Source organism: Misgurnus anguillicaudatus, chromosome 4 (assembly GCF_027580225.2).
Source record: "Misgurnus anguillicaudatus chromosome 4, ASM2758022v2, whole genome shotgun sequence".
NCBI lineage: Eukaryota > Metazoa > Chordata > Actinopteri > Cypriniformes > Cobitidae > Misgurnus > Misgurnus anguillicaudatus.
In genome coordinates, this window is record NC_073340.2 from 3,419,388 (window position 1) to 3,445,880 (window position 26,493).

General features: G+C 36.4%; 1 protein-coding gene across 5 annotated transcripts in view; it reads left to right on the plus strand.

Moving 5' to 3' along the window:
- wnk4a (WNK lysine deficient protein kinase 4a) overlaps window positions 1-26,493 on the plus strand; it is a 64,433-nt gene that overhangs the window by 11,211 nt on the left and 26,729 nt on the right. For all 5 annotated transcript variants that reach the window (XM_055175877.2, XM_073866554.1, XM_055175878.2 and 2 more), the window contains exons 3-10: window positions 14,475-14,647; window positions 14,726-14,946; window positions 15,215-15,372; window positions 18,922-19,010; window positions 19,228-19,447; window positions 22,763-23,135; window positions 25,765-25,931; window positions 26,129-26,193. In XM_055175877.2, the coding sequence (XP_055031852.2) occupies window positions 14,475-14,647; window positions 14,726-14,946; window positions 15,215-15,372; window positions 18,922-19,010; window positions 19,228-19,447; window positions 22,763-23,135; window positions 25,765-25,931; window positions 26,129-26,193 (1,466 nt within the window). The remainder of the gene's footprint in view (window positions 1-14,474; window positions 14,648-14,725; window positions 14,947-15,214; window positions 15,373-18,921; window positions 19,011-19,227; window positions 19,448-22,762; window positions 23,136-25,764; window positions 25,932-26,128; window positions 26,194-26,493) is intronic.

Consider the following 26,493-nt stretch of genomic DNA (forward strand, 5'->3'; position numbering starts at 1 on the left):
AAAGAAAATTAAAGAGCGTCTTTTCCTTGTCACTTCCACATACATGCTGATGACGTATGCGACAGCGCCGTTGCGTCTGCAACATGTAACCTGATCAAAACCCTATCAAATCAAAATAAGATAAAAAGACAAGTAACACACAAAAATATCCATTTGGCTCAAAAAACTAAGGGGGCCTTCATACACTTAAAGTATTCCTCAGTTACATAACAGTGAGTAAACGTCAACTTTTATATTTGGCAGAACTGTTGCTTATCATGGCAGTAACAATATACAGGACTCTATAGACGTAACGGTTTGGGGATCACTGAAGCATTTCAGTTGACATCAACCCAAAAATAATGACAAATCTCTTATGCTGTCTTTTGTCCGGTACAATAGAAACAACTAAACTTTGTTTGTTGTTAAAAGTATCTATGTTACTTCATATTTCCATAACAATAAGTCACTCAAAAGTTTCCGAAGTTGATTTATATCAGAGCTTCCAAGGCTATCTCATTTGTATGGATTTTACGAGGTGGCTAATTTGTATTATAATTAATTATTAATTAATTTGTAATTTGTATTAATTTGTAAGAGTTTGTTTTGTTATTGCTTTTTGTGATAATTGTAACTTTTTGCATGATTAGCTGATTTTATACAAATGAGCCAACTTGTAAAATATGTACGGAAGCGTCATGGGGCCTGAGCAGGTTAAAGTATGGAGAAAGTGTTTAAATGTGATCAAACAACACTTAAAACAACTAAACTCTTAACTGAGCGAGGGAGAAAGTGAGAGCATCAAACCATAACCTTCAAACAGAGAACAAAGGACTCTGTTTCCAAACTTTTTCACTTAGATTAAATGCTGCCAGCTTACAACTATCACTTCATTGTGCTTTTATATGCTTTTTCAGCTTGAGAAAAACATTGAGTCATTCTGTCTAATGAAAACAACAATGTACAAAATCTAAATAGAAATGAACCAAATAGATCAGCAGAAAAGCTTCAGCTTATCTGTACATTGTGTATGCAAACAGAATAAATACAACTTCTTGTTCTTGAAATGTTCCCCTGGTCTGTGTGTATTTTACTAATCTTCATAATCAGATCAGAGTCCTTATTACTCTAGATGAGTCTCCTGCCAGCGCTGCCCTGTCTGTTTGATCGCAGCATGCAGGCATGAGAAACGAGAGGTGTGGTCATGATCAATGGTGCTCGCCTCATCATCACCGTTACCGCTGCTGTTAAATATATTCCTCACTTCTTTTGTTTGTCCGACATCCGCATCCCGGGAATCCCGTCGCAACCCTCGCACTTTGACAGCACGTTGTGCTTTAATTTTAATTTGAACACCTCACCTCGTCAGACCTGTTTTGTTCAGTCAGTCACATGTTTTAATTGCATGTACATTTTATTTTATTTAAAGGTGGGGTGCATGATCTCTGAAAGTCAATGTTGACATTTGAAATCACCTAAACAAACACGCACCTACCCCAATAGAATCTGGACCTTCTTTTGATAAACCCGCCCCACACATACACAACCCAGGCATAAATGTCAGTTAGTAGACACGCCCCTTACAGCTGATTGGCTACAAGTGTGTTTTGGTATTTGGCCCGACTCCCTTTTCCAAAGTGTTTTTTTTGTTTTGTTGCAACAAAATTATTAGATAAATCCTTACAAAATAGGCAGCGGCAATATGATTCTTTAAAATAATTATTATTTAATTTTTTCTTTCACCAATTGAGCTTTGTTTATGTAACTAACGAGTAGTTTTACTATGGGCGCCCATCTTGATTAAATTAAACTGCTGTGTTAAGCATATTCTACCTGCCTTCTTGATATAAATTAATATAAATTTGATATGATTATTAATACTAATACACTAATTTGGGCAAAGAGCACTAATGACTTGTTAAAGATTTGAAGCTTAAAGTTGATGACTTGAGACTTGGACTTGCGTGTCTTGAATCTGAACTTGCCTTGGGACTTTTTTGACTTGCAAAACAATGACTTGGTCCCACCTCTGATATGAATTATTCACATTATGTTTGTAATAACGCCAAGCATGTCGTTTAGAGGGAGCAATGTTTGACTTCCATCCTAGTATTGTGCATCATACAACTATGTTAAAGAAATATTTACAAATAGCACAAAAATAAAAAAAATAATCTAAATTTTAATTTAAATTTAATACGACGGCTCCACTTCGGTCGTAAGATGGTCATTGGTTCTTACGTGTCATATGAAAAAACACACAGTCTCAAGACATGTGAAAAACATTGAGCATCTTACGTACCACTTTATCTTATTTCTCTCAAAACCAACCACCAACATTTAAGTTTTTTGACTTGTGCAGCTTACAATGACACGCCTGTCTGTTGTAAAAGTTACTCTTAGCAGGTAACTAAACCCGGCCTGCAGTACGTCCTGTTCCACCTTTGCCTCATGCTTGGGGACATTAATCTAGCAGCTATCCTGTTTTAGTGAATCTAATACTGGAGCAGTCTGATTGCTTGTTGGTTTCATGTTTTAAAAAGTTAGACAATGCTGAACTTTATTTCAAGCTTCTCCGTGATATTATCATTGTAGGCATCTGTAGCCCCGGCTGGTTCGGCTTTGTTTCAGCATACAGATGGCAAACAAACATTAACTATTTGTAAAACCAATTGTATTACTACAAAAACCAGGTTTACACTATTACAGTATTGTTAAATTGTGGTAAGCATGGTTAACCTATGGTGACTATGATTTTTTTGGTAAGTAAAACCATGGTTAATTTTGTTAGGTCTTCTACAATATTTTGTTTTGATTAGGAAAGGTTTTGCAGAAGAAATGTTAACTTAGATTTCATAGTTAAATCTATTTAAACAGAAAGTATTTTACCCAGTGTCTGTGTGCTATATATTTTATTCACATTAATAAATAGTAAAATATTAGTAAAACGTTTATTGTAGTAGAATATTGACAACAATAAATGCTGAGCGATAATGTATTATTAGCACATTGTAAAAGTTTGCGATACAATGTCCGGTGCTTGTTTGGCACCACATAAAGAAATAACTGGATATTTTTAATCAGTTTTCTCTACTTTTGCCATATTAAAACATTTAAGCAGGTTTCTGAGGTATGATAAAACACAAATCAGGGTACATCTTGGATTAGCTTAACCCTTTAACACATGCATGTGCGTGCAATCAACAGCGTGCAATAAAGGCTGCTGTGATGCACTTTATTTTGTCTTTACAATACAACACAATGAATAGACAAAGAATAAATTAAACGTTAATGGAAAGAGATGGCTTTACAAATTTTCTCCCTTTTTGTCAAAGAGTTTGCTAATATTGGATTAGAGATTGATTTGGGGTTTTTATCTCCTACTCACTAAGATCTATTAATGCTTTATTGTATTATCTTACTACATTCTTTATTGATCTTCATTAATTTTTCTTTTTCCAAAGACCAATTTCTTACTATTCACCAAGCAGAAAAAGTGCTGACACATATTTCAATTAATATTGTGTGTAAATCTCTATTTTTGTCTCTTCCCAAAGTTATATTCCTCCTCCAGAATCGCTGTTTTTTCTTTGTTTTAATTTGTCTATGGTCGGCTATCTGTTTCTCTCACAGCATGTTGCTGCCTTTGCTTTTGAAATAGTAACACTATCAAAACCTAACTGACAACACAATGCCATAGCCACATGCTTCCTGGTATGACTGATAGTAACATCATTCTCTATTTAGATCTTTAATGTTTCTCTTTTGGGGAATGGTCCACACAAATTACAGTAGCAGAATTGAGGTTTTGCTAACCTTTTGGTAACTTTTGGTCACCCACACACAACTAATAAGAAAGAATCTGCTGCCCCTTAGCCCCATGACACACACACACACACACACATTTTCGGTTTAAGTATAGACATGTTATTGAAAGAATTTGTAAGTTACAACCAAAAACTATTGATAGTCATATTTGTCTTTTTCTCATCTCATTACAATCTGTTTGAACTTATGGACGGCTCCTGCAGTTGAATCTTTAATACTATCTGTACATTCCAGCTGTCATTGGCGTGCATTGCTGTGTGCCTTAGGGCAGCTTCCGACCTACAGGTGTTACCACAAAATCCTGTGACTTTATAGATAATGTGATCTACATTTCTATTACAGTCCCAGACTTATGGGTAGGCAGGTCAATAGGGAGCAGAGATGCAGTGTGGCAGATTGTGTTCCTTTTTAAATATATCACAGGTTTAAAGTAGTTCATTTTACACAAGAAGTGGTTGTGTGGTTTGGTTTTCTACCTATTTTTGCACTTTTGGAGTTGTGCATTGCTATGGAGTTTCTAATGTGTTCTAGCCATACTGGCCCAGTAAACCTGGTATAGTTTACTAGTCACAAAAGCCTCCCACTAGTTCTCTATAATATTCTGATCTATACATATGGCTGTAATTTACCCATTTTAAGATTGATTAATGGATGAACATGTTTATGTAAAGATCAGAAAGGGATGGGACAGTGGAGAAAAAGGTTGCTGAAAGGACAGTTGGTAGACGTAAACGACATTATACAGAATTTTGGGTCCTCTCAAACTTTAATAACACCCTTTTGTCATCTGTCAGGAGAAAGGTTTTGTTCAAAGTAAAAATAATAAAGCAGGACTTATTCCCAAATCCTATTTTTGTCTGTATAGGTTAAAGGTCCGAAATATTTACAGTACTGTGCAAAAGTCTTAGGCCACCAGCTTTGTTGTTTTAGCAAAGTTTCATGTCCATCATTTTTTTTTACTCTTTTTTTAAGATACAAGCAGAAAATACAGGAAATATGTACACAAAATTAAAAACAAAACAGTTTTCAGAGCTAAATGTCTTCTTCAGGCATCAGTCAGTCAGTATTTAGTGTGACCTCTCTTGACACGAGACACATCTTGAGCTTTTTGAGGAGACTGAAGTGCTCAAAAGTTAAAAAATAACTACGACTTTACTTTGTGACAATCATGTTTACACTGTCTCCGACAATTTGGTCCATCATAAAAAAATTGGGTGGATTTAAATTTTCTGCGTTTGTTTTTAGGATTACGAATGCAAAAGGAATGCATACAAAAATGTTGGAATACATTGTGCAAAGATCTTTACAGGACTGTGTTTGTGCTGCTCAAAATACTGAATTTATTAACGCTTCTCCAACAAAGTAATTTTCCCGCTTTATATTCCAGCGTAACTTCTAGTAATAAAACGACCTCATTATCTAAACAAAACTGCTTGATGCTTTTGCCATATTGATTGTTTGTATTTATCACTCTGTAGAAGAATGCATATGTGTGTGCATAGTATTTCTTTACAAAGTAACATCGCCATCTACTGGCCTGGCATGCATAATATTATTGCATGCGGATGCATGAGGATTCATGTAAACACAGTTTTTTTGACAGCATTGAAGTGTTGTAGTGTATATTTCAAAAATGCAAAGAAAAAACTTTTCTGTTTTTACTACATCATTGTTGTGTATACATAGCCTAAGCGTCTCGACTTTCTGTTGTTTTTTAAATGTTTTAGGTCCATAACCTTCCTACCAACAAAATATTTAAATTGTAATATGTTGTGGTAGAGTCCCACAGCCTCTGTGTCACAAAAACATCCTCTCACTCCTCTCTTTACTCTTTATAATGACTATGTTGACAGGCAGTCCTAACCCCATTGGAGCTCTATACCATAAATGCTACTTATGTAACATCCAAATATGTGAAGCTAGACCAAAACCTTTCTGGTCTGACTTTACACATACTGTATGCAGACCCCTACAAGAAGACATCAATAAACATTTCAAGTTTATGGAAGAGTCAAGAGCACCAGTCATCCTAAAGCAATGTCTGGCTTACATGGACACAGGCCACAGGACAAACATGTTGATGAAATTTACTTTGTAGGGCAGTCGCACCTTTAAATGGAAGTGTAAAAATGAAACCCCTCTGCTATTGCTCATAAAAACAGGTTGTTTCATGTCAAAGTCACAAAGTTTAAATGGAATTATACATATTTAGAATTCAGCAACAGAATGTCTTCCAACAGGGTAGATTGCATCCATTTGTCATTTAAGACGTCAATTTAATTCAAATGCCAGGAAAGGAATATGGTGGCTTTTTGCAAAAGCACGTACTTTGTGACGGTTATTCCACAAGCAGTCTGCAGATTTCATGTTGTGCCATGTATTTGAAGCGGATCAAGTGTTGGATCAACGTGAATAAACAGAAAATGAAGTTGAGAGCTGGAAACCCCTGGAGCAGTTTGTCATTACCATTTTTTTCCTTTCTACTAGAACTGCGTCTTCTGATAGTGTTTATTCTTTAAACTGATGTTTGTTTGTTCATCACCCATGAACGATGAAGGAACGTTTATTGATCTTTTTGTTCTTTTTGAACTTTTTGACATCCGTAATTCAACAAGAAGTTGAAGTACCCTCCAGGTTTTAATTTTGTAAACTTGAGAGCGCCATGTCTGATTTTTTGTGAATTTTGATTTATTGGTTTAATCATTATAAGATTTAATTAAAGTACTTAATAATTTTACATAAAGTGTGTTTGTATGTCAAAGGTTTGGAAGACACTGATGACTAAAGGACTCAATGGACATGTGTTCATTGTCCACAATGTGCTCGACATCATTTACAAACCTGATGCAATATGCATGTGTTCATGGTTATAAGATTGATCTGTTAATTTCATTGGCTTATGGTGATCTCAGCTTTTGGCTTTGAGTGAATTGAGTTGAAACATACTGATTTTGTTTTGATTAATAAAATAGTAATTCTTGTTCCCTGTTAAAAAGACAAGCATTGCTTGTCACCAGAATATCTCATCCTTTGGATACTGGCATTGAGATGCTTATTGACCAGCATTTTCTGCTGCTAAGCAACATGCCTATTCTTATCTAGCAGCCAGACCATAACCAAAGACCATCAAGCAAATACAGATCCAGTTCATGGTCATCAAAATGGATAGATTTACAGTTTCATAAGGAATTATTAGTTGGATTATTGCTCGACATGATGCTAGGTTTTTGAGAGTAGTTTAAAAGGCTATGTGGATGTTAAAGGTATTCAGAGTGGATTTAGCCTAGCCAGTCTCACAAAATGATGTACCCATAGTCACGTAATTTTTTGATTCTTTTTCGAATACTATCAAGAATTTCCGCGGTTTTTCTATCCCTTAACCGAAGTGAAAATGGTTTGAAAATAGGACAAAACAGTTGAGTAACCAATACCTGACAATGACACATAAACAGAAATTTGTGATACGATCACGAAAAACCGCGGAAATTCGTGACAGTATCACGAAAAAAAATCAAAAAGTTATGTGACTATGTTATTTTGTGTGACTGGGATGATTAAGCACATTAATATGCATTGGTTAGAGTGCTCTGGGTGGTTTTTAAATAGCCTAAATCAAAACATACATAGACATAATTAATGCCTAGAGGGGTCATTGAGCGATTTGGTCCCTTCCTGCAATATGTGTTGTGCTGCACCTCCCCTATTCACCAATGTGGCGGCGCCTGTTAATTCATGCAAAAAAAAAAATTCATTTGTGTTTCAAAGTTGAACAAGATCATACAGGTGTGGAACGACATGATGGTTAGTAATTTAATGACAAAACAATTCATTTTGGAGTGAGCTAACCCTTTAACCAAGCTTTCTTGGTCCGTGTAGGACTAGAAAGAGTTAAACAGTAATGTGAAACAGCTGCACTCAACCCCCAGCAGTGTGTTCTGATTGAATCCATGTGTTTCTCTACATTTGTTCCTCTAAACATTCAAGCCTACAGTACCAAAGCTATTTACAACAAAAATGCTTTCCAAAAACTTACGTAAGAATATCTTTCAATAACAAACGGTAATAATTGTCTAGGATTTAAAAGCTTAACCCAGATTGGTTAAAATTCAAAAGAAACATTGAGAAAAACGTTATTGTCAATTAAAATAAAATCACAAAGTCTATGATTTTAACCTTAACCTTTCAAATAACTGCATCGGAAAGTACATTAAAAGTTTTGTGTGTATTTATAATAAAGGGTCAAAATAAACTCATTTTCACATTGCTTACCATGCAAAATAAATAGTCTCACTGTCTAAAGCTGTTTAAGGAATAGTTTACCATGTAACTTTAACCAAAACCATAACAGAAAACAATTCATATTTCAAGCTTATTTAGAGATCCATAAGTCACATTTAAATTTAGGCTTTTATAGTTATTTTTTATTTTTGAACAATTGTCATATTCATTTTTCAGTTTAACAAATTCTCTAACATTGTCAAATGATAGGTCAGACAACTTCTGGTATGTTGCTAAAAGGGACAAATGATGCCTAAATTAGGTGCTTTTACCAAATTGACGAGTTGTTTTTGTCATTATTAATGGGTTATAATATTTCATTGGTTCTTCTGCAAATGTAACAGTCTGCATTAACATTTTAATATACAGTATTTAGGGCACCACCAGCTTTGTTGGTTCAGCAAAGTTTTAATGAGATTTTTGCAAACAGAAAATACAGGAAAAATGTACACAAAAGTGTAAAAAATTTCAGAACAAAATGGTTTCTTCTGGAAAAAAAGTCAGTATTTAGTGTGACCCCTCTTGGCACTAAGCACATCTTGAACTCTTTTGAGGAGACTGAAGTTATGATGTCATTAGATTAGAATTACAAATGAGGGTTTTGAAAGTCTGCAGGTTTGTGCTATTCCTCAAGTGTAAGGAGCGCGCACACCAAAGCCTTTAAACGCGGCTGAAAGCATCAGGTGGACGCCGACTGTAGACTAGTTGTGATACTTCTGCTTTGTTTATCAGTCGTTGAACGACGGTTGGTTGTCGTGATATTTGTCCCACCACTCGAACTTTCGACATTGTCGAACTGAGCATTTCACCCAAAGTTGAAACTTTTTCAGCTCTCGTCACTCAGCGCTGGAAAAACATGGACAAAACCCTCCAGCTGCTGCCGTTTTTGAAACGCGCAGTGCTTCCTTTGGAAACAATTGAAAACATACGCTGGCCGCTGGCATGAATGCTTTTGGGGTGAACAGTTTGACTCTTTAGCTTATAATTGTATTCAGTTTTTTTAATACTTCATACAAATTTCATGTATTATGCAGTTTGAGATATAATTGTACATTATTACTGTACCATTGCAAAAACAACAAATCTAATGGTGGCATGCTGGCCTAAAGACTTAAGCCTAAAGCACAGTACTATTTATTTCAACTGAATACCGGGCATGTGATTTTGGACCACTATTGTGTTTTGACTTATTTGTGTTTTTTCTTTGTTTAGCGCATGTTTAATAGCTGTCAAACATGTGTACATTTTCCTTTGCTCTCACTGTCCCACACATACGTCAGTCACATTAGTACTAACATATGGCCAATTCACTCGCAAGCCCTTAGGTTCTTTCTTTCAATCATGATAAGTGAAGGTTGTTATGTGTCATTTTGTAATTACTGACTCACTGTGCCTTAAGCTGTCCTGAACCCAAACTGATAGATCTCTCTAGGGTGGTATAGTCACAATCTAAGATGCACTTTACTCCTGTTTAAGCCCATTAGGTTACAGACTTGCGGTTTATAACATGTTCAACTTAACCCTTAACTAACTGAACCCTTTAACTAATAAGTCATTAAATAAAAGTTATTAAAATGTATGGTCCCACTTCATATCAAATGCCTTTAACTATAATGTGTACTTACATGAGAAAAAAACATTTAATATATTGCACTTATTGTGTATAGGGTCCATTCTTTAAATGTAAGTAACAGCCAATGTAACAGCATTACGTTGTATACAGGCTTTCTTTTGTAAGTACATAATAGTTAAGGACACTCAATACGTTACTATTTTGCTATAATGTTTTTATTGAATAATTAATAAGCAATAACCCACAAACTAATCATTCATTTTAAAGTAAGGGGAAAAACCAGATAGTTTAACCTAAGAAAATGCGATACAGATTTTTGGTCAAACAATCCAGCACTAGTGTGACCAAATGTATTTGTTGTATTAACAGCTATTCACATAAACCACAAATCTATAAGATGCCATGTATTGTGACTTTGTCTTAAGTAAAATTATCTTTTACATAGTAAAATTACAGTAATATAAGACATAAATAAGACATAAATAATTGCTTTTATTAAGAGATGGCATCGTAATTGTAATAACAATTAGAGCAATTATAAAACAGTTATAATTGTTTTATTTATTTATAATGATATTATTTTCTCCGCAGGCCAATCAATGTAAACTTGTTGCATCAATAAATAAACTCAAATGCAATTTAGAGCTGGAGCTTTTCAATTTTCAGAATATGAGGAGCTCAAATGCAAAATCCACTAAACGTCACCAAATTAGGTCCTTTGCTTTTAATGGGCTTAATCCCAGCCTCAGGCCATTCATAAATTGGCAAAATCCGTTTAAACACTACTTCTATTTTTCATCAAAATCCTCTATGTGCGCAAAAGATGAATTAGATGAACAATGACGTGCGTAACCACAGTGGATCACATTGAAACTTGGGTCCCTTGTGCAGGGTTCCCACGGGTCCTTGAAATCCTTTAAGGTTTGTGAATCTGGGGGGGGGGGGGTTCAAGGCCCTGGGAAGTTTTTGAAAAAATACATACATAGATACAGGTCATTAAAAGTGCTTCAATCTATTTTATGCAATGTGTTTTGGAAATAAATCCATATTATTCCCTGTGTAGTGTAGGATAAAATCATACAAATTCTAGACTTTTTAAGCACACGTGCTAAACTGTTCGCTTTAAATGCTTATATCTTCTGTATGCGAATGTTGATTCATACCAAAATGCTTTTTTGCATAGTTGTGTTTGACAAATGAAAGCGTCTTGGGTTAACTTGTATGTAACTGTTGTTCCCTGAGAAGGGAATGAGACGCTGCGTCTCTCTTGACATACTTCCTGCTTTCCTGTAACGCCGTCTTTGGCAATATTTCAGATAGGGATATACTTCCTGGCTCCCACTTCACCCTGTCTTTGTCTTTAAGGTTCAGCTTTGGTTGAATTTGATATACACATTCAGATGCACTTACCCCTAGAGGCGTCCCCAAAGTGTCACCGCAGTGATGCAGCGCGAGTTCCCTCGAAAGGGAACTGTTACAATGTATCTTTAAAGGTAACACGATGTAACCTTGCTCTTACTTGAAATGTGTTCCCATATTTAGTTCTTGAATTTGAGGGTATTGGACCTGGAAAGTCCTTGAAAGGTCCTTGAATTTGAAGTTAACTAAGGTGTGGGAACCCTGCTTGTGAGTACTTAATACAACCTGAATGTGGTAGTGATATGAATTGACGCGTTCTCTAATGCTGAATTCAGTTGACTTTGATCATTTACAGTGTTCTTTAGTGATTTTGCAACTGTTTACTATCTTGTCCAAAGAGCTGAATGTTTTAGAAGTGTAGGTTTTTGCTAAAAAAGCTTATTTGCATTTAGAGGGTTTTTGCAGCGAAACAGTCAAATTTGTTATATACCAATGAAATGACTAAAGTGAAAAAAAGGCCTTTCAGTTACTTACTTAGAACCTTTTTATTGCCATTAAAGTGAAATTACTGAACATAAGAGCCTGATAAAAAAAATTGAATCTACAAGAAAACATGTCAGACACACTTAGGCTGCAGTCACACCAAAAGCGTTTATGGCAGTTGCAGGCGCCTTTTTTGAATGATATTCTATGGGCAGGGCGCGTTTGCGCGCTGTTTATGCGCGCCGAGCGCCTTGCGGTTTTTTACCGCCTGCCGCGCACGCGTTTTTGAAGGAGCGCTGAAAGCGGAGAAGCGCCTGACGTCATTCGCGTCTTCCATTGTCCAATCGAATCAGGGGAGATGCGGGCCTTAAGTTGTGGTGAGGGAAGTTTACAGTTGCTTTGAAGAACCGGACTCCACTCGCTGACTCTCTCCTTCGTGTTTGTGCACCTCTCATCCTCAAACAAGGTCAGAGCAAGCGCCCTCTTTTTAAAGTTTCTGCCAATATGACAGTTAACAGCAAAAGAGCGCTCACGCTTCAACATTTGATTGACAAGACAGCTGACTCGGTGGTTGCTTAGCAATATGAAAAGCCACGTCGCACTGCTCTTTTTTAAAAAAGGCAGTGCGTCGCGCCTTGCGTTTGCAAGCGTTTAAAGCGCTTTTGGTGTGACTGGCCCCTTAGAGGGTTTTGTATCTAAACTCCACATATATTTGCAGCATCTTTTAAAATCATCATTTTAAAATAGTTTTTGTCGTGCTTTTTCATAGAGCTACCGTACAGTAAGTGTTTGTGCACCAGTGGTCAGACTCTACTTACGGCTTGTCAGAAGCAATATTTTTATGGAAAGTTGCTGTTTTAGGGTTGCTTACTTTGGGTAGAGACAACCTAACATATACACAAACATTTCTGCTTTTAGCAAGCATTGGAAAGTCAAATACATGTTTATGATATTTACATCCTAAAAAGCCCTGATTACTAAATGCATGTTTTATTGTTAGTCTGGTGATTGTATGACCCTCCCCAAAACCATGCTCCTGCCAGTTTGTTTTTAAACAGAGATATTTTGGTCCTAGAAAGATATAGCACCTGTATTGGGGTAGATAATCACTTTACCTGGTGTTGAAACGGGTCTTTGTATATACTGTAAGTGGGTCTTAATCGCGTGACTAATATGAGGAGGGTTATGGGCATAAGAGTCAGTGTTGGTTATACACAGAATGTCCACACGGCTTGAATTAAGCAGTCTCATGTCAATACTGACATTTGACATCACTAATAAGATTAGTGGACTTAATATCTATTAAGTAGATATGTGTGTAGTGTATTTTTACAGTATGTTAAAGGGACCATGCTAAACTGAGATAGCGTGAGTGAGTGCCAACACATGTGAATTAAGGGACAATGCCTGTCAGTCATATAGTGTAAAAAATGCCTTAGGCACCAGGGAAAGTGTGGTTATGTTGGGTTGGGAAAGACACATGTTTCAACACGAATATATATAATTTGGTTTCCCAAGCGGGTAAGATTGCTTCTGTCAAATTCTTGGGTGTTTCTATTTTTTAAATCTTTGTTTATCCATGAAAGTTCAATTAAAAGAGATTTAGATTGCGATCAAAGTGAGAGATTTGGACATGTAGCCCTTTACTTTAAAATATTGCATTAGACCAGAATTTGGGTTGCTATCCTTTTACCTAAAAGTTAAATGTAGACCCTATTCTTCTGCAGACCCTCTGTCCCAATCCTATATGTATTCATCATCATACAGTGTGGTCACTGAAGACATACTGTAAACATACGGTGCTTTTCCCAGAACTCATTGAATGTGGGATTCATAGTGCTTGGAGCGGTGTCTCGGAGGAGTTTCCACCCACCTCACACGGCTAAGAGGCACCGGCCAGCTAAATCAAGCCTTTCATACCCACAAGAAGACAGAAATGGCCATGTTGCCAAGTAATTGCTTGTCTTTAGTCCAGTTGCAATTCACTGAGGGTTTTCAAAAGCCTATGTTAAGAAAAGGTTGCAATTATGTTAATGTGATTTTGTAATGGTGTCTCATGTAAATAAGCTAATTCTATGCGGTTTAAGTTGTCCTACCGGCTCTTATCTGCTTTAGCGGTTTTTAAATGCTAATTGCAGTCTTATATCTGCCAGAATATCCAGTAAATTGTGCTTATTAGAGGAGGATGTACGTCATAAGAATTGTGACAAATAAACTAAGTTGTTTTATTGCTTAAGAGTTTATGAAAGATCTCATTCATCCAAGTTTCTTCGAATATTTTTTGTGGTCATCCGGATATTACCAGATTAAAGCATTTACATATGACTTATAATAAATTGACATACTTCTGCTGTAAACATGGCCCACTTGATGGCCTACAGTATGTGGTATTCAATGTACAGTATTTGTTATGTCAGTGTCATGTATGAGGACCTGGGTTAAAAATCTAATGATATATTGAGATGAAGTGAAATGAGACTAGACTTGCATTAATAAATAGCTTTGGTGTTTGAATTCTGTTACTATAACAATAGCTAAAGGGATAGTTCACCCAAAAATCACCGCTAATGTTGTTCTAAAGTTTTATGAGTTTCTTTATTATTTTAAACACACAAGAAGACATTTTGAGAAATGATGGGAACCAATCACACAATTGATGGCTGTATAATGTTGAAAGACCCAAAACACCCAATGACCCCAAGTTACATCACTGATGATGTGTCTAGGTTGCTTATTAAATCTGGAAGTTAACTGGTGCCATCAACTGTGTGATGAGTGGTGGCGACCATTTTGGGATGAACTATTCCATGAAATATCCCAATTCATGTGCTCTGATCTGATTTGGTTGGTGGCGTCCAAAAGTGCTGATATTTGGTGTAACTCTACTTTCCAGACAAACAATCTCTCCAGTCTTGGTTTTTTTTTGGGATGTTTTTAGGTGATTTTTTGTCACTAAATATTTTTTACCCTTCAGACTCGCAAACTGACAAAAATGGAGAGGCAGCGCTTCAGTGAGGAGGTTGAAATGCTAAAGGGTCTCCAACATCCAAACATCGTGCGCTTTTATGACTCCTGGAAGTCGACTGTGAAAGGGCACAAATGCGTCCTTCTGGTCACTGAGCTCATGACCTCTGGCACTCTCAAAACGTGAGTTTTTTTCTTCGTCCTAGGATCTCTAATATCATATAAATGCCTAAAGTGTTTATATATCTGCCCTATAATTAGGTATCTGAAGCGTTTTAAAGAAATGAAACCAAAGCTTCTTCAGAGGTGGAGTCGTCAGATCCTTAAAGGACTTCATTTCCTGCACACACGCACTCCTCCCATCATCCACAGAGACCTGAAGTGTGACAATATCTTCATCACAGGGCCCACGGGAAGTGTGAAGATTGGTGACCTTGGACTGGCCACACTCAAACGAGCAAGTTTTGCAAAGAGTGTGATCGGTAAATCATTGCAAACCACTAAAACTCATTATTCAATATGTTGCTTTTAAATGTTGACTATTGGTCACACATATCCGTTCATTACTCTATCATTTATCATTCTGTCAGTCACATTCATTCCTTCTGTCATTTTATCAGTCACACTATCAGCCATACTGTTTCCATCTCCAAGGTCCTTAAAAAATACGTGATCTAATAAACGTGGCATTGCCCTCGTTCATTTGGATAGTGATGTAATGAGCAAAATTGTTCATACTGTCCTTAACAGGAACGCCAGAGTTCATGGCTCCAGAAATGTATGAGGAGAAGTACGACGAGGCGGTGGATGTCTACGCATTTGGCATGTGTATCCTGGAGATGACGACATCAGAATACCCATACTCAGAGTGCCAAAATGCAGCCCAGATTTACCGCAAAGTCACTAGCGTGAGTTTAATCCTGTCTGAAAACATTTTATTTGGGGTTTATGCAGATTGTTAAATTGTTATGAAATAAGACCTTTTTTTATTCTGAGTTAGTGAGCCTACACAACAGACAAAGTTTAGTTTTCATATGAATGCGTCTGTTTTGCAGGTGCGGAAGGTCATTTAAAAAACAAGACAGAAAAAAGATTTCTGTAAGCACAAATGGACTCACCCCCTAAAGTTCAGTGAAAAATGAAAACCCCAATGATTTACTCACTCTCAAGCCATTGCATTTATCCATCACCTTTCACACAAACACAATTTGAGTTATTTTAGAAATTGTCCTGGATGTCTTTCAGGCTTTATAAAGGTAGAAAACAGGGTTAATGACTTTCAAGATCAAAAAAATGCATCCATTCTTCACAGAAGTAATCCACACGACTCCAGGTGGTTAATAAAGGCCTTCTTATAGGCTAATCGATGCGATTTTGTAATGTGAAACACTTTCCGTTTTACTACCAAAATATGTCAAATCCATTTATTAACTTACAATTAAAAGTTTCCACGACGTCTCGCGAGATTTGGGTAAAAGTCTCATGATTTACATCCTGAACGTGATGCATGACGGGATACGTTTAGCCTTATGGGTTTAGTGTGCGTTAAGGGCACTGCACTTTGCCAGTTTTAAGACATGGGACAGTCTTGCGCACTTACTTCCTGTCGCGTACACACGCTCTCAAGTGGCCAAGACCGCAAGTGGGGGTATTTGGACGCAGCTGAGGTCAGGTGGCCTTTCTGTGTGGAGTTTGCATGTTCTTCCTGTGTCACCATGGGTACTCCGGTTTCCTCCCACAGGCCAAAAACATGCAAGTTAGGTGAATTGGAGATACCAAATTGTCCCTGTGTATGGATTAACTTGTGTATAGATTAACCAGTTCTAGCCATGAATATTACCATAGATGCTGGAAGGGGTATAGACAGAAACTATAATAACTAGCTTCTAAAATATCTCAAATTGTGTTCGTCTGAAAGATGAAGTAAATCATCGGGTAATTTTCTTGCTTTTTTGCTGAACTATCCTTTTAATGGATGCCTACAGTACTTGAAGTAAAATTTTAAATATTTAGTCACATAATTGACCATAACGCTTGTACAGTGTTTGCATCCTAACTTAAATCAATGGATGTCTCTAACAGTGTATACACACTTTAAATATGGCTATTTATCTGTTTTTTAAAACTTGACAATCTGTGCATTCAGTCTAAACCTGTCCTGACATTTTATGAAATTTTGCAGATAAGATCTTTAAACTATGTACATGATAAATATAACTTATTACCTTATTAAAGTAATAGTTATAATAGTGTAATACTTTCAGACATAAACAACAATTTGCAGTGTATTGGGCTATACAGCTTTACATGCATTACAATTAACTGTGACATGCATTCATATGTATTTGTGTATGTGTCTGTATGTCAGGAAACAATTTATGATATATTTAAACATGTACCTAAACTTCATGTATAGTAAACTGTATTTAGATGACGGCAATGCTTTTACTTTATGTTTGCTAAATGACGTGTGTTGAACAAACGAAACAAAGCCTGCACTGAAAACGTGTTGAGTGTTAATGACAAATCCAAGGCCCTCACCAAAGTGTAAATGAAATGGGCAGTCATCCAAGAATCCACACCTCACCAAACTCAATGCTTTATGGACCGCATGCTCCACAAATATTACGTGAGGCTACAGAAAGTGTCAAGGGGAATGACCTAGCCCTGCAAATCAACCCTAAAGTGTTATTCATTAAAATCCTATTAGAAATTGTGTAACTTAACCATTTAAATACTTTTGTATGGCTGGGTAGTAACCATGTCTGAATAGAAAACAGATAATAAATAAAATAGAAATATAGTCAGATTGACAAAATGTAACAGGAATAAATCTGATTGATCTTGTACTGTCATCAACTCATCAATAAAATAGAAAAGTTGTGGTTTATTTGAAAAGATTGCAATGTAAATCAAAACTAAATCAAAACATTGACATGGAGTCAAAGAGGCCACTTGTCTGTTGGCTTTAGGAACCATAATGTACAGCTAAAAAAAGCCGATCATAGGATTAGTCCATTTTCTTAAAAAAAGAAAAAATCCAGATAATTTACTCACCACCATGTCATCCAAAATGTTGATGTCTTTCTTTGTTCAGTCGAGAAGAAATTATGTTTTTTACGAAAAACATTCCAGGATTTTTCTCATTTTAATTGGCTTTAATGGACCCCAACACCTAACAGTTTTAATACAGTTTAAAATTGCAGTTTCAAAGGACTCTAAACGATCTCAAATGAGGCATAAGGGTCTCATCTAGCAAAACCATTGTAATTTTTGACAAGAAAAATAAAAAAATATGCACTTTTGAACCACAACTTCTCGTCTATCTCCGGTCATGTGACGCACCAGCAAGACCTTATGCAATACGTCATTACGTCAAGAGATCACGGATGATGTATGCGAAACTACGGCCCAGTGTTTACAAGTGTGGAGAAATAGGACCGTTCCGACATTGTTGTATGTTGAATGATCCTAATTAATGTCTTTGTGTCAGTTTATTGTTTAAAATGGTCCACAAATGTGCGTTTCATATATATAGCACGTGACCTTTCCACAGCATTATGCAATTACGTGAGGTCGCGCTGGCTCGTCACAGGACCGGAGATAGATGAGAAGTTGAGGTTTAAAAGTGCATATTTTTTATTTTTTTGTCAAAAATGACAATTGTTTCGCTAGATAAGACCCTTATGCCTCGTTTGGGATCGTTTAGAGTCCTTTGAAACTGCAATTTTAAGCTGTATTAAAACTGTTACGTGTTGGGGTCCATTAAAATCCTGATATGTTTTCCTCAGAAAGCATAATTTCTTCTCGACTGAACAAAGAAAGACATCAACATTTTGGATGACATGGTGGTGAGTAAATTATCTGGATTTTTTTAAAGAAAATGCACTAATCCTTTAAGTCTTAAATGGACTTTGGGTGTCAAAGCAGCAACACGGCAAGTAAAGAGAAATAAAGATACAGTAGTTGGGAGAAAAACACGGACATACATTTAAACATTTTGGATATATATATAAATATATAAATATAAGAAACTATACAGTATAATGTGAGCAATACATTGCACAATCCCCATATAGCCTGTATTCATATTGCACAGTTAAAATATACACAAACAAAATAAACACAATGTATATTATTATGCTGACAGAAGTTTTGTGGTTTGTAATATGTTGGAATGTAACCTTGGCAAGCAATTTAAAGTTTTGGTCTTTCCTGTTCAAGCACTGTACACCCAGGGCATTTGTACAGTTTTACTTTTATCAACGCTACTCTTCCCAGCATGAATTGAGAAACATCTTTTTTGTGTTGTTTTGAGACCTCATGACTAAATTCATTAGAAATTATTTGAAGAGTTATAATTATTAATAATTATGAACATCCATGAATCCATTATTAAACTTAATTTTCATTGCTGACTGATGTATATTTTACATACAATGTATTTAATATTTCAGGGAATGAAGCCTGACAGCTTCTACAAAGTGAAAGTACCAGAGTTAAAGGAAATCATTGAAGGCTGTATCCGCATGAACAAAGATGAAAGGTATTGTGCGACTCGACCTATTTACTCCCTTTTAATATATAAGGTAAATTATTTTACTGCTGTTACTATTATGTTTAGCATTTAGGACTTAGCAATAATTATCAAACGGGAAGCACATGTCAAACAAATAATTTTTTTTATTTGACACTTTTTATAGTACACTTTATATAGTACAGTTTGAGTGACTTTAAATCAATGCAACTGGCTACTACTGTAGGTATACCATCCAAGACTTGCTGGAGCACGCTTTCTTCCAGGAGAATAATGGGGTTCACGTCGAATTGGCCGAGGAAGATGACACGGTCAAATCCGGTCTCAAGCTATGGCTTCGTATGGATGGCACCAAGAGACTTCACGGAAAGTACAAGGACAACAATGCTATTGAGTTCCTGTTTGAGCTCTACAAAGATGTCCCAGAGGAGGTGGCACAGGAGATGGTGAGTTTCAGCCAAAAGTTATCGGTGTGGATTAAATTTACTGACGTTCTGCAAAGCTGTGCCCCGGGCAGTTTTCTAAGCAAAGGCCGTTGCTAGCACAACTAGTCTCACAGAGTGTAGTTAGTATGGTGTCACACCCCGGGTACAATTTACTGTGAGCTTTTAGTTTGTTTCTTGTTAAGATCTTATCTCCAAGGATGCGGTTATATTTCTCAATGACTGTCACTTTAAACACTAAGCACAAATATTTCCCTCAGGGATCAACAAAGTACATCTATTCACCCTGAGATACACCACAAAGTGCTCGAGCTGCAAAGCTGTAACATGATATTTAACCGTTGTTTTTTATCATCAATTTTTGATTTATTTTTATCACAAAAATCAATGATGTGTCCCCTTCTGCTGACTTAGATTTTGAAGTCTGTGTAAAATAATTATTTAATGTTTTCTCATTAATAACCACACAGACAAATTTGAATGATAAAAACTCAGCTGAAACCACGCCCACTTGAAATCACGTTTCCTGAAATTTCAAACACCGCTACAACCTCATTGGATGCTTGTGATTACGAGAAATGATTTTAGGCCCGCCCAAAATCCTGAATTTGGAAATGAAGAAAAACAGGTTTAAAGGTGCCATAGAATGTAAAACTGTATTTATAGCCATATATGAATAATCAACCCATTATCATGAAATTACGTACCTACTGTATAGTCACGTAAATTTGTGAGTCCCAAGCGCGACACCGACAAGTTTTTTCGCCTTTTTGTGTGAATATGTCACGCATTTCTGTTTACGTGTCATTGTCACCAGGGCTTGACATTAACACCTGCCAAATGCGGGTACATTTCGGCTGTGGCGGGTAAGACAGCCAATCCCACTAGCCACTTTGGCAGGTTAAATATAATTTTTTAATTGTAGTTCTCTTAAAAGTTATGATAAACAATGTGCAATGCGACACTGGGAGACTACAACTACCATGAGCACTCTGCACCCAGCGCAACGCACAGAGACCGTTTGTTGAGACGCATGCGCGCGCCAAAGTGCCACCTTCCAAAGAGCACGCGAGAGCTGGTGGATTTGCGAATGCACACGAAATCAAAGGAAACCTGCCAGCTGAGAGGTTCGCGCATCATTTTAATGTAACAATAATGCCCTCTCGACATTTCTCATTGAAAGTCTTGAATCACTTTTAACAGAAACTATGATCAAGCTTATAAAATACAATCTGCATAAACAAGTTGACAGTAAAATGCATGTACATTTCTTGACAGTATTTCCTGCTGTTGTTAATAAATATTTAAAGTGGTTGTCGAGGGGTTTTGTGTTTATCTTTTAATCTATTTATGCCTTAGCATGTTGTTCATGCACCTAAATATATGATATATAATCTTTACTGATATACCTGGTATATAAATGTTGTCTTAATTTGGGTGGTAAGACTGCATTTGAAATTCAATCTGCATCTAATTTAGCTAAACCAAGTATATTTGCTTAAATTAAAGTCATTTTAGGATGCCAAAGTCAAGTTTAATCATATAAAATGTATTTTACTAGCAACAAAATTGTGGCCAGTAAAAATGCTGAGTGGCTAGTAACTTTGGAAAACAACTAGCCACTTTGGCTGGTGAGCAAAAAAGTTAATGTCAAGCCCTGATTGTCACAAATTTGTTACTCTGTTTTGTCCAATTTTCTTACCATTGTCGCTTCGGTTTAGGGTTAGATTTACATAAAACGACATCCTTATCCAAACCCAACTCTACACTGCAAAAAAATTATTTTTGTCTTGTTTTCAGTAGAAATATCTAAAGATTCTTAAATTAAGATGCTTTTTCTTGATGAGCAAAATGACCTAAGAAAATAATTCTAGTTTTAAGACAAATAATATACAATTTAAGTGAAATTGTCCTTAAACCAAGCAAAATTATCTGCCAATGGGGTGAGAAAAAAAATCACTTAATTCAAGTAAAATTTTCTCACTCCATTGGCAGATATTTTTGCTTGTTTTAAGCACAAATTCACTTAAATTGTATATTTTTTGTCTAAAAACTAGTATTATTTTCTTAGGTCATTTTGCTCATCAAGAAAATACATCTTGATTTAAGAATTTTTAGATATTTCTACTGAAAACAAGACAAAAATACTAAGTAAGAAAGTCATTTTTTGCAGTGTAACCCTAAAGCCAGGCGACAATGGTTTAAAAATCATAAAATATAAAAAATTAATTATGAAAAAAAAGGTATAAACCAATACTTAAAGTGACATCCTAACGCAAATACCAAATCTAACCTAAACCGAAGCAACAATGGTTTGAAAATAGGACAAAACAGTTGAGTAACAAATACGTGACAGTGACATGTAAACAGAAATGCGTGACATGTTCATGCAAAAAGGCGGAAAACCGTGTCAGTGTCATGCTTAAGACTCACAAATTTACGTGACTATAGGTACATAATTTTGTGATACAAGGTCTGAATAAGAGCTCTGTATATGGTAATGAGCCTCAAACGCGTTTGTTTCTTCATTTTTATGTAAACTTCATGCAAGAAGGGGGCGGTTTTACCAGATATATTAGTAAAGGGTGAAAAATTACAAAGTGTGTCAGAGTTTAAATATCTTGGAGTTAATCGTAGACACTCACTTAACATTTGAAAAGATTTCATACTGTTTATAATGTCCGGACACTCTTCAACTCTTGACCCGCCTGGAACAAAACATCCAGGCACACTTGAGTATTTATCTACAGTCTCAGATAGTAGACCAAAAACAAAGCCTGTTTAACCCTGAACAAGCAATGGGCTAATTTACAAAACAGTTTCAAGGGCAACGTTTTAATCATCAGGGTGGAAATGCAAGAGGGAGGAAGAGGTCACATGATGATGGCAGAATGAAACTGGAGACTTCCTCCTGTCTGTAATCCAGCTTTATTAGTTCAGATTTTCACAATCTGTCTTTTATCACTCAATGCATCTGCTTTCATCAAGAACAAATTAATCAACGTGATCACATAATCTGACTGATGTGCTGATAGAGACGTATGGCAGGAAAAGAAGGCAACATTGGCCTACATTGTTTAGGTCGAAACACAATGTTCCAGCATGGGGTGCAAGGATATAGGGAGTGATGTTTATAAATGTACCAAATGAAGTCAAAATCTTTGTCTTGGATTGGTAGAATGGCATTCAATCTGGACAATGATTACGTGCAGCCATCTCATACTTGCCTGCTTCTATTGTAGACACAAAAAACTTAAAGGTTTGTGACTCTGTGTCAATATTTGCAGACACAGTATAATAAGCGTTTGTCTTTTACAGGTAGTTTTGGGTTTTGTATGCGAGGCGGACTACAAACTGGTTGCCAAGGCGATGAGAGATCGCGTGACGGCCATCAAACGCCAGCGCGAGAAGCATCGGAGGCAGGCAGAGGAGGAGCAGCAGAAGAAGAAGGAGAAAATAATTGAGGAGGAGTTTGAGCCCCCCTCACTCAAACCCATTGGTCAGATGCCTGAGAACCTCACTCCCCCTCCTGTGCAGATTCTGCCCACTCCTCCAGTCCCCGAATCCATGTGCTCTCCTGTTATTGGCTCATCCGATTCTGGGATAAATGGGACTTTTCCACCAGAGGCAGAGGAAACAGAGGCCGACCAGCACTTTCATATCCAGCACACAAGCTGCTCCTCAGCAACCTGTAAGCACTTTTTATTACAATAATGCTGTTTCTAGTGTTTACACAAACATCCACAACAGTTTAGAGAAGTCAAGTCTGAATCCCGACTATCAGTTCAAAGTTTGGACACACCTGACGAAAATGTATCTACCATTCAAATGTTTAGAGTCACTTACTTATTTTATATTTGTGACCCTGTCTGTCAAATCCAGGCTAAAGTTAGGAGCATCAAAATTTTAGTCACTAATCCATTCCATTGACTTCCATTCATTCAGAATTTTCTTTATATTATGCAGGATGATTTTATCAATTTTTTTGGGTTTTCACAGACAGGGTTACATTGAAGAATAATATTAAACTCTTTAAAACTATGGAATAATACAAATGTAATTACAGTCCTTTTCACACAGAGATTACGGAAAATACACAGAAAATGCATCTGGGATCGTTTGGTGTTTAGTTTAGTCACACTGCCATTGATTTCCCAGAATCTGTGTGTGCATTTACTGGTAAGATCCCGTAAAGACACATGACATATTTAAAGTCCTACACTTGGTAGTTTTTTCCCCAGCGTCTAAAGTCTGCTAATAAGTGAAGATTTCTCTCTTAAGAAGAATTAAATGCATTTTTGTTTATGATAAGATCGTAAAGGAGCAGGTGACGTGAAGTGCAATGATGCAGCTTTAGCGAGGATAAGGATGAGCTCCCTGATCTCTGCTTTAGTTCAGTTTGCAGACATTTCTCATCGTAAATGTTAATTTGCATTTAAACCCCGCACCCCCACCCACCCCCGTGTCATAGAGCTTAATGATATTCTTGTTGTGATGACTCGCACATGCCTTTTTTGTTTGTTATAAGCTCATACAGAAGTGCATGACGCCCCTTATGGCATTGATTCTGTTTTTGTTCATGCTTTCTGTAAATGTTACAGCAATGTTACTAGATTCCCTTTACAGAAACGATCCCAGAACATTTACGGGACTCTCTGCCAATTTTACGGAAATTTTCAGTGTGAATTGGGTTAATAAGTAGTAGTTACCCTTGTGCAAAAAAAAACTCTTTTTTCCAACCAGCGTTTGACCTTTTATCCAGGAATACATTTAGGCAGTGAGTGAAGCAAGGACTTCTCATTTATTTTGGCTTTTATTGGCTGCTTTTTCTAAATAATTTCCTAAAGTTATCTATTTCAAAAACATTTTTTTTTATGAAAAAATAATAATATGTTGGTTCAGTTATATATTTCTCCAAATATGTAATTTAATACGCCTTGAGATTATAATGTTTTGAGAAAACATTTGTCAAGTGACCCTTAACCTTTGAATGACATTATTATTTAATGTGTGAAATGAACCGGAGAGTGGCCAGTGCTTTAAACATTTAAGTATAATCAACTCTTTCTTTTACAAAAAAATCATTTTTATCTTGACTAGTGAGGGGTTGATGTAGCTCAAAAAAAATTAATTAGCTTAACTTATTTATTACATCATTCATGAAGGTAGATGAATAGTCAGATTGTAGAGCTTTAATACAGACTTCTTTCCAGAAAATAAAGGGGCCATGGCATGACAATCTGACTTTTTCCATGTTTAAGTGCTATAATTGGGTCCCCAGTGCTTCTATCAACCTAGAAAATGTAAAAAAAAGATCAACCCAGTAACTTAGTTTTGGTAAACCATTCTCTACAAGCACATACAAAAATAGGTTGTTGAAATTTTGCCCTCTTTATGATGTCATAAAGAGCTCTTATTAGAATAATACCACCCCTTAATCTGCACTATCCAATCACAGCACTGTCATTTAGTGCAAAGAAAAGGAGAGAGAAAATAATTCACAACACAATTGAGTTTCAATTGCAACAAACCACCATCATTGTGTTCAGTGTTTGAATTTCATCAGCTCATTTGCATTTAAAAGGACACACCCAAAATGGCACATTTTTGCACACACCTATTAAGTGGCAATTTTAACATGCTATTATAAATTATTTATATGGTATTTTAAGCTAAAACTTCACATATGTGCTCTGGGGACACCAAAGATTTATTTGACATCTTAAAAAAGTCTTGTGCCATGGCCCCTTTAAGTATAATATAGATTTGATCAAATTCTGCTTGTAATTAGACTGATGTACCTGTAATTGATATAATGAAACACCAATGTCAAAGTTCAACAGGTTCAGTAAACCTCACATAAACTCCACTGTCCATTGCCCTAACTTTTCTTAAATGTGTCTTTCTTTGGGTGCACTGAAAACAGCCTGGCACAGTAAACACAGACACAAATAAACTCTTTTAATAGTCAGTGTGTGTACAAGCTTATCAGGGAGGTGGAGTTTATTACAGTTAAATTACTGAATTATTTCATTTACTGAATTATTTCCTCTAGTATTCTAACATTGTTATCGACAGGTATAAGCAAATTTTCCCACTATTGCACGTTTGAGTGATTGTTTAAAAGAAGATCAGGGCAACAGTTGTTCATGGAGCAATAGTAGTCTCTTCCCAAACAAACATCTGTTTAGACAACCAATGACAGATGGCGAAAAAACAGATCAAATATTTCAGAAATGTGGCCGCTAGCACAGAAATTACACACTTCCGCTTTAACTTATCTCTCTTTTTATTTGTGTCTCTTTCTCTGTGTTTTCCAGCTGACTGTGAGACCGATGGATATCTCAGCCCCTCGGGTTTACAAGATGGCACAGAGATTTCAAATGCCAACATCATCAGCTCTCCAGTTGTCCCCACGCCACAGGCCCCACCCACAGAGGCCAGGTCCATCCCTACCACACCAATCCCAGCTCTACGTTTCCCCTCAGTGAGTTTTGACTTACTTCATTACAGTTTAATGACTCACTTAATGACAAGTTAAATGCAGGAGGCCCATTAAAACCCAATTTGTGTAATGTACTGTTCCGGGATGTGTTAGCCTCAAGTCATAATGAACTTCAAACATGTTGCTTTGTAATGACAATCTGATGTTGTCTAAGTACTGAGGACCAATTCTTTTTGTAGAGTATTGCAGTGTCTGCTAACACTGAGGGAGGACCACCAAGCCCTTTCTCCTCACCTGTGGACAGGTAAAGACTTGCATGCTTCACCCTTTATATTGGGTTGATTATTTAGTTTAAATTTAATTGGGATGCCAGATTTCTATCTAGACAGGTAATACCTTGGCAGTGCATATATATATATATCTATGTTAGATGGGAACATAGCATGCTAATATGGGATTGTTGGCTTCTTTAGTCTGCACTATGCTATACTTTCACAGTCATGCAAAAACTTTGTAGTAGTTGTTTAGTTTAAGACCCAGATGTACTGTCGAGTGTTCTTCCCCCACAAGGGGTAAATGAAAAGAATTGGTGTAGTCTCAGCTG